The following is a 15,434-nucleotide window of genomic DNA, read 5'->3' as shown; positions in this document are numbered from 1 at the left end:
GAAAACCTGCAAAATTGACAGTGTATCAAATACTTCTCCCCACTGTATATAGTGTGTGCAAATGAGGTAGGATAAGGGAGGTAAGGCAATAAATAGGCCATAGTGGCAAAATAATTACAATTCAGCAATGAAACACTGGAGTGATAGTTGTGGAAAAGATGGATGTGTAAGTAGAGATACTGGGGTGCAAAGGAGCAAAAAAATTTAATAACAGTATGGGGATGGGGTAGTTGGATGGGCTATTTACAGATGGGCTATGTACAGGTGTACAGAGGGGCTATGTACAGGTGCAATGATCTGTGAGCTGCTCTGACAGCTGGTGCTTAAAGTTAGTGAGGGAGATACGGGTCTCCAGCTTCAATGATTTTTGCAATTTGTTCCAGTCATTGGCAGCAGAGAACTGGAAGGTAAGGCGGCCAAATGAGAAATTGGCTTTGGGGGTGACCAAAGAAATATACCTGCTGGAGTACGTGCTATGGGTGGGTGCTGCTATGGTGACCAGTGAGCTGAGATAAGGCGGGAATTTACCTAGCAAAGACTTACAGATGATCTGGAGCCAGTGGGTTTGGAGACAAATATGACGCGAGGGCCAGCCAACGAGAGCATACAGGTCTATACATACTATTCATCACTACCTTACAAGTTCTACCCAAAAATACGTGCTTCACCACTTATTTACTACATACATGAGTGGTAAGTCAGGACTGATGATGTTGACTGATTTCCTTATATAAGCTCAGTAAAATCTTTGAAATTGTTGCATGTTGCATTTATATTTCTGTTCAGTGTACATAATATTAAATTGTATTTATATTTAAATTGTCTTTATACCATAGACGACTACATTTTAGCTCCCAAAGGCTATCCCAACACATAATGACATGAAAGTGAATTCTGACAGTGTAAAAGGCCCTTAGTTGTCTCTAAAATGTAATAAGATTAAAGACCCTTTTTACATTTTAGGGGACCCCACATGGGTTCCGGACCCCAAGTTTGGGAACCATTGTACAACTACCCTCTCTCCCTGCTTCCTCCAATGCTTCCCCTCTCTGCGTATCAAATCAAATCCAATGTCATTAGTCACATGGGCTGAATACAACAGGTTAAGGACCAAGTTACTTACTTACGCGCCCCTAACCAACAACGCAATTTAAAAAAACAAGGCTAAGGATAATAAATAAAAGTAACAAGTAATTAAAGAGCAGCAGTAAAATAACAATAGCGAGACAATATCTCCTTTGCCTCCTCCATTGCAGCCTGACTCACCACTGTCTGTCTCACTACTCTTTGTTATAAGAACTTATAGTAGCCCATCTTTTGATTATAGCTAGCTTAATTTCAGTCAGCTGCTCCTGCGGAGGTCAGGCTCTGTTCAACGTTAGCTTCTAACTTCATCCTTCTATCCAGGGGGGGGTGTATTGTATACCCATAGGGATTTAGTCAGCACATCTTGCAGGGGAGTGTAGGGACTGTGATGTGTGTGTGTGTGTTGGAATGAATAGCAAGGGGGTTTGGACAACATGAACAGGTACCATCACGCAGGGTGTGACATGGCTTAATGGACCGACTTAGACAGAAAGAGCTACACAGTCTGAGTAGAGAGTAGAGTAGCTGAGAGGGGATGTTTTTGGCTTCCTGTGCTCTAGCTAGCTACTAGACCTCTGTACTTAATGCGGATACCCACTGGGCACACACTGGTTGAATCAGCGCTGTCATTTCAATGAGATTACGTTGAACCAACGAGGAATAGATGTTGAATTGACATCTATGCGCAGTGGGTTGGCTCTCCCTTTCAGGGCACCCAGCAGTAAAGCTCTGTTGTAGTTCCCTCCAGCTATCATTCTGAACGAAAAGAGGGTGAGAGAGAGCGATGAAAGGGAGAGGGGGGAAATTGAAAAATGTGATGTGAGTGAATGTGTTCATAATAATCTAAATCTACAGCATTATCACTATCAGCAAACTATCATTTTCACCAGGGAACTAGTTTCCCTGTCACATAGTTTCAGAATGCTTTACAAAAACTTTGCCACGCACCATTGGAACATGACAGACAGACGGATATGACAAAATACATATGAATATAAATTATATGTATGAATTTGTCCTTTTCGCACAACTAATTCCTGGGTATTGAAAAGCACTGGCCCTGAAAATGACAACGGAGAGAACAGGTAGAGTGACATATGCGTGAAACGGACTGTCATAGGGAAATTATAAGGTGTCTTGCAAGCACATTCCATATGTCAGCGCATTCCCTTCCGCTCTATAAAAATGCTAATCCATTCTACTGTATGTGTGTGTGTGTGTGTGTGCGTGTGTGTGTGTGCGTGTGCGTGCGTGTGTGTGTGTGCGTGTGTGCGCGTGTGTGCATGTGTGTGCGTGTGTGTGCGTGTGTGTGTGTGTGTGTGTGTGTGTGCGTGCGTGTGTCTCTCTGTGTGTGTGTGCGTGTGTGCGCGTGTGTGCATGTGTGTGTGTGTGTGTGTGTGTGTGTGCGTGCGTGTGTGTGTGTGTGTCCTGTTCTGCCACAGTCACCTGCATTTAACACACAATGAACACACCTTGTATATGACATGACATCTAAAAGAGGAAAGGGAAATACAGGTATATTTCCTATCAATTTAAATTGTGATATTTCAATTGTGATATTTAAATTGTGATATTTAAATTGTGATATTTAAATTGTGATATTAAATTGCGATATTTAAATTGTGATATTTAAATTGTGATATTTAAATTGTGATATTTAAATTGCGATATTTAAATTGCGATATTTAAATTGTGATATTTAAATTGTGATATTTAAATTGTGATATTTAAATTGCAATATTTAAATTGTGATAATTAAATTGTGTCCAAACCACTTTAGAACATGACAGTCCTAACTTAAACAGAGACTGATGAATAATCTTCACACGAGCTCAGTTTACACACTAATAATCTTGTTCCTTTTTGTTTGGAATGTTCAACCACAGCACAGCCTGAACAGTGCAAAGGATCAGAACAGGACGTGACAGGACAGGGGAGGCTATTGTCCTCTGTACACATCGCGTCCTTGACCAGAGGAATTAAACGTGGGGGAAGAGAGTGCTCCGATCACTCTGATAGGACTTTGACACGGCGCATGCCATCATTCATGTGACAATGTGACGGGCGCCATCCATCAAACCATGTAAAGACGTTTTTCAAAATGGTTGATGGAAAGAAAAATACATGTCATTAGGAATGGGGGTGTAGTGTCTGTCTATGAAGGCGAGGTCTGTGTATATGGTTTCAAATGTAACTATTAGAAGCACATACAGTACCAGTCAAAAGTCTGGACACACTTACTCATTCAATGGTTTTCTTTATTTTTACTATTTTTTACATTGTAGAATAATAGTGAGGACATCAAAACTATGAAATAACACATATGTAGTAGCCAAAAAGGTGTTAAACAAATCAAAATATATTTGAGATTCTTCAAAGTAGCCACCTGTTGCCTTGATGACAGCATTGCACACTCATGGCATTCTCTCAACCTGCTTCATGAGGAATGCTTTTCCAACAGTCTTGAAGGAGACCCCACATATGCTGAGCACTTGTTGGCTGCTTTCCCTTCATTCTGTGGTGCAACTCATCCCCAACTATCTCAAATATGTTGAGGTTGGGTGATTGTGTAGGCCAGGTCATCTGATGCAGCACTCCATCACTCTCCTTGGTAAAATAGCCCTTACACAGCCTGGAGGTGTGTTTTGGGTCATTGTCCTGTTGAAAAACAAATGATAGTCCCACTAAGCACAAACCAGATGGGATGGCGTATCGCTGCAGAATGCTGTGGTAGCCATGCTTGTTAACTGTGCCTTGAATTCTACATAAATCACTGACAGTGTCACCAGCAAAGCACCTCACACCATCACACCTCCTTCTCCATGCTTCACGGTGGGAACCACACATGCAGAGATAATCCGTTCACCAACTCTGCGTCTCACAAAGACACGGCAGTTGGAACCAAAGATCGTAAATTTGGACTCATCAGACCAACGGACAGATTCCCAACCGTATGTCCATTACTCGTGTTTCTTGGCCCAACCAAGTCTCTTCTTATTATTATCCTTTAGTAGTGGTTTCTTTGCAGCAATTTGACCATGAAGGCCTGATTCACGCAGTCTCCTCTGAACAGTTGATATTGAGATGTGGCTGTTATACTTGAACTCTGTGAAGCATTTATTTGGGCTGCAATCTGAGGAGCAGTTAACTGTAATGAACTTATCCTTTGCAGCAGAGGTGACTCTGGGTCCTCCTTTCCTGTGGCGGTCCTCATGAGACTCAGTTTTATCATAGCGGTTGAAGGTTTTTGCGACTTTGAAGTTCTTGAAATTTTCCGGATTGACTGACCATGTGGACTGTCGTTTCTCTTTGCTTATTCGAGCTGTTCTTGCCATAATATGGACTTCATCTTTTACCAAATAGGGCTGTCTTCTGTATACCAGAAGGAAAGAAATTCCGCACATTGACTTGTATCAAGGCACACCTGTTAATTGAAATTGTTAATTGAAATGCATTCCAGGTGACGACCTCATGAAGCTGGTTGAGAGAATGCCAAGAGTGTGCAAAGCTGTCATCAAGGCAAAGGGTGGCTACTTTGAAGAATTTCAAATATAAAATATACTTTCTTGGTTACTACATTATTCCATATGTGTTATTTCATAGTTTTTATATCTTCACTATTACTCTACAATGTAGAATGTAAAAATAAAGAAAAACCCTGGAATGAGTAGGTGTGTCCAAACTTTTGACTGGTACTGTATGTGGTTTATCATGTACTTTATGAGGGTGTGTGTGAGGGTGCATGGGTGCATGCGTGTTTATGCATATTCAGATGTATATGTGGTAGCACGCCAAAATCAACATGTACAGGTAGGAGATTTGGCTCTTTCTGAGAATAAATAGAGATATGATATGTTGCGTCTCCAGCTGCAGTACCTGTGTGGCTGCAGAGTTGGTACCGTCCGTCACCTCCACAGTCATGTTGTAGAAGGAGCGCTGCTCAGCGTCAAGAGGCTTAGCGATGATGATGGTGCCCACGCCCTTCTCTATGTCAAACAGACTGTCAGTGTTACCGCCTGGCCAGGAGGGGGGGATAGAGAGCAGAGGGGTTTAAAGACAGATGGGGGGGGACTGGTTAATTAATATCACACTCTTTTCTCTCTCACTCACATGCTCTTCTCTCTCTCTCTCTCTCTCTCTCTCTCTCTCTCTCTCTCTCTCTCTCTCTCTCTTTCTCTCTCTCTTTACCTCTCACACATAAACTCTATCACACATAAAATATTTTTTAATAAGTGTATGGATCTGTGATAGTGAAAAACAGGGAAGGAGACTGAATTGTGGCTGTGACAGTGTTGTGGGGAGTGTATGATCTGAACAATTCCTGGCTCTCTGCCAGGGAATACATAAATAGACACAAACACACACAAATACAACATTACACAAAAAGGTGCACACACATAAACTAATAGGGAGTGGGCATGCACAATCACTTGGTTCACAAATACAAGTGTCTGTGTATGTGTGTATGTGTGTGTGTGTGTGTGTGTGTGTGTGTGTGTGTTCCTAACAATCTGTGAGTAATTACTAGGTTCAGACAGATCCAATGAGACTGTGACAAGCTGAAGTCTTTCCTCCTCTTCCAAATAACAATTAAGAGACAGAGACCCAGTAAACAAGAGAGCCCTCAAAGACTGAATTAACAGAGTCCTCAAAGACTGAATTAACAGAGTCCTCAAAGACTGAATTAACAGAGCCTTCAAAGACTGAATTAACAGAGCCCTCAAAGACTGAATTAACAGAGCCTTCAAAGACTGAATTAACAGAGCCTTCAAAGACTGAATTAACAGAGCCTTCAAAGACTGAATTAACAGAGCCCTCAGACTGAATTAACAGAGCCCTCAAAGACTGAATTAACAGAGCCCTCAAATACTGAATTAACAGAGCCCTCAAAGGCTGAATTAACAGAGCCCTCAAAGACTGAATTAACAGAGCCTTCAAAGACTGAATTAACAGAGTCCTCAAAGACTGAATTAACAGAGCCCTCAAATACTGAATTAACAGAACCCTCAAAGGCTGAATTAACAGAGCCCTCAAAGACTGAATTAACAGATCCTTCAAAGACTGAATTAACAGAGCCCTCAAAGACTGAATTAACAGAGCCCTCAAAGACTGAATTAACAGAGCCTTCAAAGACTGAATTAACAGAGCCTTCAAAGACTGAATTAACAGAGCCCTCAAAGACTGAATTAACAGAGCCCTCAAAGACTGAATTAACAGAGCCCTCAAAGACTGAATTAACAGAGCCCTCAAAGACTGAATTAACAGAGCCGTCAAATACTGAATTAACAGAGCCCTCAAAGACTGAATTAACAGAGCCCTCAAAGACTGAATTAACAGAGCCTTCAAAGACTGCATTAACAGAGCCTTCAAAGACTGAATTAACAGAGCCCTCAGACTGAATTAACAGAGCCTTCAAAGACTGAATTAACAGAGCCTTCAAAGACTGAATTAACAGAGCCATTCAATACTGAATTAACAGAGCCTTCAAAGACTGAATTAACAGAGCCATTCAATACTGAATTAACAGAGCCTTCAAAGACTGAATTAACAGAGCCTTCAAAGACTGAATTAACAGAGCCCTCAAAGACTGAATTAACAGAGCCCTCAAATACTGCATTAACAGAGCCTTCAAAGACTGAATTAACAGAGCCTTCAAAGACTGAATTAACAGAGCCTTCAAAGACTGAATTAACAGAGCCCTCAAAGACTGAATTAACAGAGCCCTCAAATACTGAATTAACAGAGCCCTCAAAGACTGAATTAACAGAGCCTTCAAAGACTGAATTAACAGAGCCATTCAATACTGAATTAACAGAGCCCTCAAAGACTGAATTAACAGAGCCTGTGTCAATGGAGCTCCAGCCGTGAATGGGTTTGAGTCTGAAATGAGCCCACTAAGACCGGCTGTAATTAAACCACAGCCTCATCTCTGCTACCTAATTGATTTAAATTGACATTTAGGCCTCACGCGGATCCCAGCTCACAGCTCAGAGTGTGGTGTGATGTAAGGGTCCAGAGTATGTGTGTCATGTGTGTGTGAGGGTAAGAGAATGTGAGAAAGTGTCTGCTTGTCTGCATGCCTGTGCGTATACTATCAAATCAAATCACATTGTATTGGTCACATACAGATGTTATTGTGGGTGTCGCGGAATGCTTGTGTTCCTAGCTCCAACAATGCAGTAATATCTAACAATTCACAACAATACACACACATCTAAAAGTAAAAGAACGGAATTAAGTAATGTATAAATATATTGAATGAGTATGTGTGTATGAATGAGATTATGTGTGTGTGTGTGTGTGTGTGTGTGGCACTCGTGGTGCAGACTCAAAGGGATTCCACCCCGGCGTCTCTGTTTAATAAAGCCATGACCTCAGCCCAGCATCAGCTAAGGCTATAACACTCCACCACTCAACCATGTGTGTGTGTGTGTGTGTGTGTGTGTGTGTGCGTGTGTGTGTGTGTGTGTGTGTGTGTCCTATTTGTGCTTGGGTTAGGATAAACACTTCCAGTTCTCCATAATTTGTCTCTTAAACCATTATAACTCCAGTGATGGAGTCCTAATAGCTTTCCTCAAAAGGAAGACACTAAAAACAGCCACGCCCATTTCTCTTTCCCTTCACTTCTGCTAACAGTAATCTAGTGCTCTTACGGTTCAGTATGCTGATAAGAATCATATCCGTAACAGATGATTTTACACTCATTAGAGGAGTGCAACATACATGACAATAAAATAAAGTGTACAGTATTATGAAAAATAAGCCATTTAAGAGTATTAAAATCCAACTATGGAGGCTTCAGAAGGCGCTCTGCTCTGTCTGTCTGTCTGGAGCCATCCTATATGACCCAACCAACCCAACCCTCCATTTTGGGAAAGGAGGCACTGAGGTTTGGCACGGCGGTAACCCGGGCGACCGGAAAAAGAACAGTTCCCTTCCACCAAATTATAGAGGGGAAACCGAACCCACAGCGACATGGCTGTTATTAAACCCTCTGTTGAATGCTAAAATTGCTTCCCTCAGTCTCTCCATTCAGATTAGTAAGGGAAGCCGCTCCAGTGCTTAAAAACACTCTGGCAGGCAGCACAACCGATAAAGAGGCATATTTATCTTCCTTTCAACGAAGGAGGACGGGAGAAAGTTTGTGTTTGGCGTAAATAGATCAAACAAAGCAAATTAACAAAAGAAGAGGGAAAGGAGGACAATCGTCACTCTGTTCAGAAATTAGTTCATGAGTACAACGAAGCCTTCGCTAACTAGCTTCAATCGGTTGAAAAAATGGCTGAGATATAGTTTGATTGAGTGAGTAGGGAGTCTGGGATTTCTGGGATTGATTGGTATAGGCTGGACCGGGGACATAGGATAAAACTGAATTGGCATCATCATCAACGTCATGCTTTGTCTAGATTGACTTGATATATAGAACCCAGCTGTCTGGATTGACTTGATATATAGAACATAGCTGTCTGGATTGACTTGATATATAGAACCCAGCTGTCTGGATTGACTTGATATATAGAAGTCTGGATTGACTTGATATATAGAACACAGCTGTCTGGATTGACTTGATATATAGAACCCAGCTGTCTGGATTGACTTGATATATAGAACACAGCTGTCTGGATTGACTTGATATATAGAACCAGCTGTCTGGATTGACTTGATATATAGAAGTCTGGATTGACTTGATATATAGAAGTCTGGATTGACTTGATATATAGAACCCAGCTGTCTGGATTGACTTGATATATAGAAGTCTGGATTGACTTGATATATAGAACACAGCTGTTTAGATTGACTTGATATATAGAACCAGCTGTCTGGATTGACTTGATATATAGAACACAGCTGTCTGGATTGACTTGATATATAGAACACAGCTGTCTGGATTGACTTGATATATAGAACCCAACTGTCTGGATTGACTTGATATATAGAACCCAGCTGTCTGGATTGACTTGATATATAGAAGTCTGGATTGACTTGATATATAGAAGTCTGGATTGACTTGATATATAGAAGTCTGGATTGACTTGATATATAGAAGTCTGGATTGACTTGATATATAGAACACAGCTGTTTGGATTGACTTGATATATAGAACCCAGCTGTCTGAATTGACTTGATATATAGAAGTCTGGATTGACTTGATATATAGAACACAGCTGTCTGGATTGACTTGATATATAGAAGTCTGGATTGACTTGATATATAGAACCCAGCTGTTTAGATTGACTTGATATATAGAACACAGCTGTCTGGATTGACTTGATATATAGAACACAGCTGTCTGGATTGACTTGATATATAGAACCCAGCTGTCTGGATTGACTTGATATATAGAACCAGCTGACTGGAATGGCTTGATATATAGAACCCAGCTGTCTGGATTGACTTGATATATAGAACCCAGCTGTCTGGATTGACTTGATATATAGAAGTCTGGATTGACTTGATATATAGAACCCAGCTGTCTGGATTGACTTGATATATAGAACCCAGCTGTCTGGATTGACTTGATATATAGAACACAGCTGTCTGGATTGACTTGATATATAGAACACAGCTGTCTGGATTGACTTGATATATAGAACCCAGCTGTCTGGATTGACTTGATATATAGAACCAGCTGACTGGATTGGCTTGATATATAGAACCCAGCTGTCTGGATTGACTTGATATATAGAAGTCTGGATTGACTTGATATATAGAACCCAGCTGTCTGGATTGACTTGATATATAGAACCCAGCTGTCTGGATTGACTTGATATATAGAAGTCTGGATTGACTTGATATATAGAACACAGCTGTTTAGATTGACTTGATATATAGAACCAGCTGTCTGGATTGACTTGATATATAGAAGTCTGGATTGACTTGATATATAGAAGTCTGGATTGACTTGATATATAGAAGTCTGGATTGACTTGTAATATAGAACACAGCTGTTTGGATTGACTTGATATATAGAAGTCTGGATTGACTTGTAATATAGAACACAGCTGTTTAGATTGACTTGATATATAGAACCCAGCTGTCTGAATTGACTTGATATATAGAAGTCTGGATTGACTTGATATATAGAACACAGCTGTCTGGATTGACTTGATATATAGAAGTCTGGATTGACTTGATATATAGAACCCAGCTGTTTAGATTGACTTGATATATAGAACCAGCTGTCTGGATTGACTTGATATATAGAACCCAGCTGTCTGGATTGACTTGATATATAGAACACAGCTGTTTAGATTGACTTGATATATAGAAGTCTGGATTGACTTGATATATAGAACACAGCTGTCTGGATTGACTTGGTATATAGAAGTCTGGATTGACTTGATATATAGAACACAGCTGTCTGGATTGACTTGGTATATAGAAGTCTGGATTGACTTGATATATAGAACACAGCTGTCTGGATTGACTTGATATATAGAACACAGCTGTCTGGATTGACTTGATATATAGAACCCAACTGTCTGGATTGACTTGATATATAGAACCCAGCTGTCTGGATTGACTTGATATATAGAAGTCTGGATTGACTTGATATATAGAAGTCTGGATTGACTTGATATATAGAAGTCTGGATTGACTTGATATATAGAACACAGCTGTTTGGATTGACTTGATATATAGAACCCAGCTGTCTGAATTGACTTGATATATAGAAGTCTGGATTGACATGATATATAGAACACAGCTGTCTGGATTGACTTGATATATAGAAGTCTGGATTGACTTGATATATAGAACCCAGCTGTTTAGATTGACTTGATATATAGAACCAGCTGTCTGGATTGACTTGATATATAGAACCCAGCTGTCTGGATTGACTTGATATATAGAACCCAGCTGTTTAGATTGACTTGATATATAGAAGTCTGGATTGACTTGATATATAGAACACAGCTGTCTGGATTGACTTTGTATATAGAAGTCTGGATTGACTTGATATATAGAACACAGCTGTCTGGATTGACTTGATATATAGAACACAGCTGTCTGGATTGACTTGATATATAGAACACAGCTGTCTGGATTGACTTGATATATAGAACCCAGCTGTCTGGATTGACTTGATATATAGAACCAGCTGACTGGATTGGCTTGATATATAGAACCCAGCTGTCTGGATTGACTTGATATATAGAACCCAGCTGTCTGGATTGACTTGATATATAGAAGTCTGGATTGACTTGATATATAGAACCCAGCTGTCTGGATTGACTTGATATATAGAACCCAGCTGTCTGGATTGACTTGATATATAGAAGTCTGGATTGACTTGATATATAGAAGTCTGGATTGACTTGATATATAGAAGTCTGGATTGACTTGATATATAGAACACAGCTGTCTGGATTGACTTGATATATAGAAGTCTGGATTGACTTGATATATAGAACCCAGCTGTTTAGATTGACTTGATATATAGAACCAGCTGTCTGGATTGACTTGATATATAGAACCCAGCTGTCTGGATTGACTTGATATATAGAACACAGCTGTTTAGATTGACTTGATATATAGAAGTCTGGATTGACTTGATATATAGAACACAGCTGTCTGGATTGACTTGGTATATAGAAGTCTGGATTGACTTGATATATAGAACACAGCTGTCTGGATTGACTTGATATATAGAACACAGCTGTCTGGATTGACTTGATATATAGAAAACAGCTGTCTGGATTGACTTGATATATAGAACCCAGCTGTCTGGATTGACTTGATATATAGAACCAGCTGTCTGGATTGGCTTGATATATAGAACCCAGCTGTCTGGATTGACTTGATATATAGAACCCAGCTGTCTGGATTGACTTGATATATAGAAGTCTGGATTGACTTGATATATAGAACCCAGCTGTCTGGATTGACTTGATATATAGAAGTCTGGATTGACTTGATATATGGAACAAAGCTGTTTAGATTGACTTGATATATAGAACCAGCTGTCTGGATTGACTTGATATATAGAACCCTGCTGTCTGGATTGACTTGATATATAGAACACAGCTGTCTGGATTGACTTGATATATAGAAGTCTGGATTGGCTTGATATATAGAACACAGCTGTCTGGATTGACTTGATGTATAGAACACAGCTGTCTGGATTGACTTGATATATAGAACACAGCTGTCTGGATTGACTTGATATATAGAACACAGCTGTCTGGATTGACTTGATATATAGAACCCAGCTGTCTGGATTGACTTGATATATAGAACACAGCTGTCTGGATTGACTTGATATATAGAACCAGCTGTCTGGATTGACTTGATATATAGAACCCAGCTGTCTGGATTGACTTGATATATAGAACCCAGCTGTCTGGATTGACTTGATATATAGAAGTCTGGATTGACTTGATATATAGAACCCAGCTGTCTGGATTGACTTGATATATAGAACCCAGCTGTCTGGATTGACTTGATATATAGAACCCAGCTGTCTGGATTGACTTGATATATAGAACACAGCTGATATATAGATTGACTTGATATATAGAACACAGCTGTTTAGATTGACTTGATATATAGAACCAGCTGTCTGGATTGACTTGATATATAGAACCCTGCTGTCTGGATTGACTTGATATATAGAACACAGCTGTCTGGATTGACTTGATATATAGAAGTCTGGATTGGCTTGATATATAGAACACAGCTGTCTGGATTGACTTGATGTATAGAACACAGCTGTCTGGATTGACTTGATATATAGAACACAGCTGTCTGGATTGACTTGATATATAGAACACAGCTGTCTGGATTGACTTGATATATAGAACCCAGCTGTCTGGATTGACTTGATATATAGAACCCAGCTGTCTGGATTGACTTGATATATAGAAGTCTGGATTGACTTGATATATAGAACACAGCTGTCTGGATTGACTTGATATATAGAAGTCTGGATTGACTTGATATATAGAACACAGCTGTTTGGATTGACTTGATATATAGAACCCAGCTGTCTGGATTGACTTGATATATAGAAGTCTGGATTGACTTGATATATAGAACACAGCTGTCTGGATTGACTTGATATATAGAACACAGCTGTCTGGATTGACTTGATATATAGAACCCAGCTGTCTTGTATGACTTGATATATAGAAGTCTGGATTGACTTGATATATAGAACACAGCTGTCTGGATTGACTTGATATATAGAACACAGCTGTCTGGATTGACTTGATATATAGAACCCAGCTGTCTTGTATGACTTGATATATAGAACCCAGCTGTCTGGATTGGCTTGATATATAGAACCCAGCTGTCTGGATTGACTTGATATATAGAACCCAGCTGTCTGGATTGACTTGATATATAGAAGTCTGGATTGACTTGATAAATAGAACACAGCTGTCTGGATTGACTTGATATATAGAACCCAGCTGTCTGGATTGACTTGATATATAGAAGTCTGGATTGACTTGATATATAGAACCCAGCTGTCTGGATTGACTTGATATATAGAAGTCTGGATTGACTTGATATATAGAACACAGCTGTCTGGATTGACTTGATATATAGAACCTAGCTGTCTGGATTGGCTTGATATATAGAACCCAGCTGTCTGGATTGACTTGATATATAGAACACAGCTGTCTGGATTGACTTGATTTATAGAAGTCTGGATTGGCTTGATATATAGAACACAGCTGTCTGGATTGACTTGATATATAGAACACAGCTGTCTGGATTGACTTGATATATAGAACACAGCTGTCTGGATTGACTTGATATATAGAACCCAGCTGTCTGGATTGACTTGATATTTAGAACACAGCTGTCTGGATTGACTTGATATATAGAACCAGCTGTCTGGATTGACTTGATATATAGAACCCAGCTGTCTGGATTGACTTGATATATAGAACCAGCTGTCTGGATTGACTTGATATATAGAAGTCTGGATTGACTTGATATATAGAACACAGCTGTCTGGATTGACTTGATATATAGAACACAGCTGTCTGGATTGACTTGATATATAGAACCAGCTGTCTGGATTGACTTGATATATAGAAGTCTGGATTGACTTGATATATAGAACACAGCTGTCTGGATTGACTTGATATATAGAAGTCTGGATTGACTTGATATATAGAAGTCTGGATTGACTTGATATATAGAAGTCTGGATTGACTTGATATATAGAACACAGCTGTTTGGATTGACTTGATATATAGAACCCAGCTGTCTGAATTGACTTGATATATAGAAGTCTGGATTGACTTGATATATAGAACACAGCTGTCTGGATTGACTTGATATATAGAAGTCTGGATTGACTTGATATATAGAACCCAGCTGTTTAGATTGACTTGATATATAGAACCAGCTGTCTGGATTGACTTGATATATAGAACCCAGCTGTCTGGATTGACTTGATATATAGAAGTCTGGATTGACTTGATATATAGAACACAGCTGTCTGGATTGACTTGGTATATAGAAGTCTGGATTGACTTGATATATAGAACACAGCTGTCTGGATTGACTTGATATATAGAACCCAGCTGTCTGGATTGACTTGATATATAGAACACAGCTGTCTGGATTGACTTGATATATAGAACCCAGCTGTCTGGATTGACTTGATATATAGAACCAGCTGACTGGATTGGCTTGATATATAGAAGTCTGGATTGACTTGATATATAGAACACAGCTGTCTGGATTGACTTGATATATAGAACACAGCTGTCTGGATTGACTTGATATATAGAACCCAGCTGTCTTGTATGACTTGATATATAGAACCCAGCTGTCTGGATTGGCTTGATATATAGAACCCAGCTGTCTGGATTGACTTGATATATAGAACCCAGCTGTCTGGATTGACTTGATATATAGAAGTCTGGATTGACTTGATAAATAGAACACAGCTGTCTGGATTGACTTGATATATAGAACCCAGCTGTCTGGATTGACTTGATATATAGAAGTCTGGATTGACTTGATATATAGAACCCAGCTGTCTGGATTGACTTGATATATAGAAGTCTGGATTGACTTGATATATAGAACACAGCTGTCTGGATTGACTTGATATATAGAACCTAGCTGTCTGGATTGGCTTGATATATAGAACCCAGCTGTCTGGATTGACTTGATATATAGAACACAGCTGTCTGGAATGACTTGATTTATAGAAGTCTGGATTGGCTTGATATATAGAACACAGCTGTCTGGATTGACTTGATATATAGAACACAGCTGTCTGGATTGACTTGATATATAGAACACAGCTGTCTGGATTGACTTGATATATAGAACCCAGCTGTCTGGATTGACTTGATATTTAGAACACAGCTGTCTGGATTGAC

At 39.6% G+C, this 15,434-nt stretch overlaps 1 protein-coding gene across 1 annotated transcript in view; it reads right to left on the bottom strand.

Annotated features, from left to right (window-relative positions):
• The window catches only part of LOC139382860 (protocadherin Fat 3-like), a 264,053-nt gene that overhangs the window by 90,020 nt on the left and 158,599 nt on the right, over positions 1–15,434 (bottom strand). The window contains exon 7 of the mRNA XM_071127101.1: positions 4,963–5,102. Within this exon, the coding sequence (XP_070983202.1) occupies positions 4,963–5,102 (140 nt within the window). The remainder of the gene's footprint in view (positions 1–4,962; positions 5,103–15,434) is intronic.

The sequence above is a fragment of the Oncorhynchus clarkii genome, chromosome 24, assembly GCF_045791955.1.
Source record: "Oncorhynchus clarkii lewisi isolate Uvic-CL-2024 chromosome 24, UVic_Ocla_1.0, whole genome shotgun sequence".
NCBI lineage: Eukaryota > Metazoa > Chordata > Actinopteri > Salmoniformes > Salmonidae > Oncorhynchus > Oncorhynchus clarkii.
This window is presented reverse-complemented; position numbering and strand designations above follow the sequence as displayed.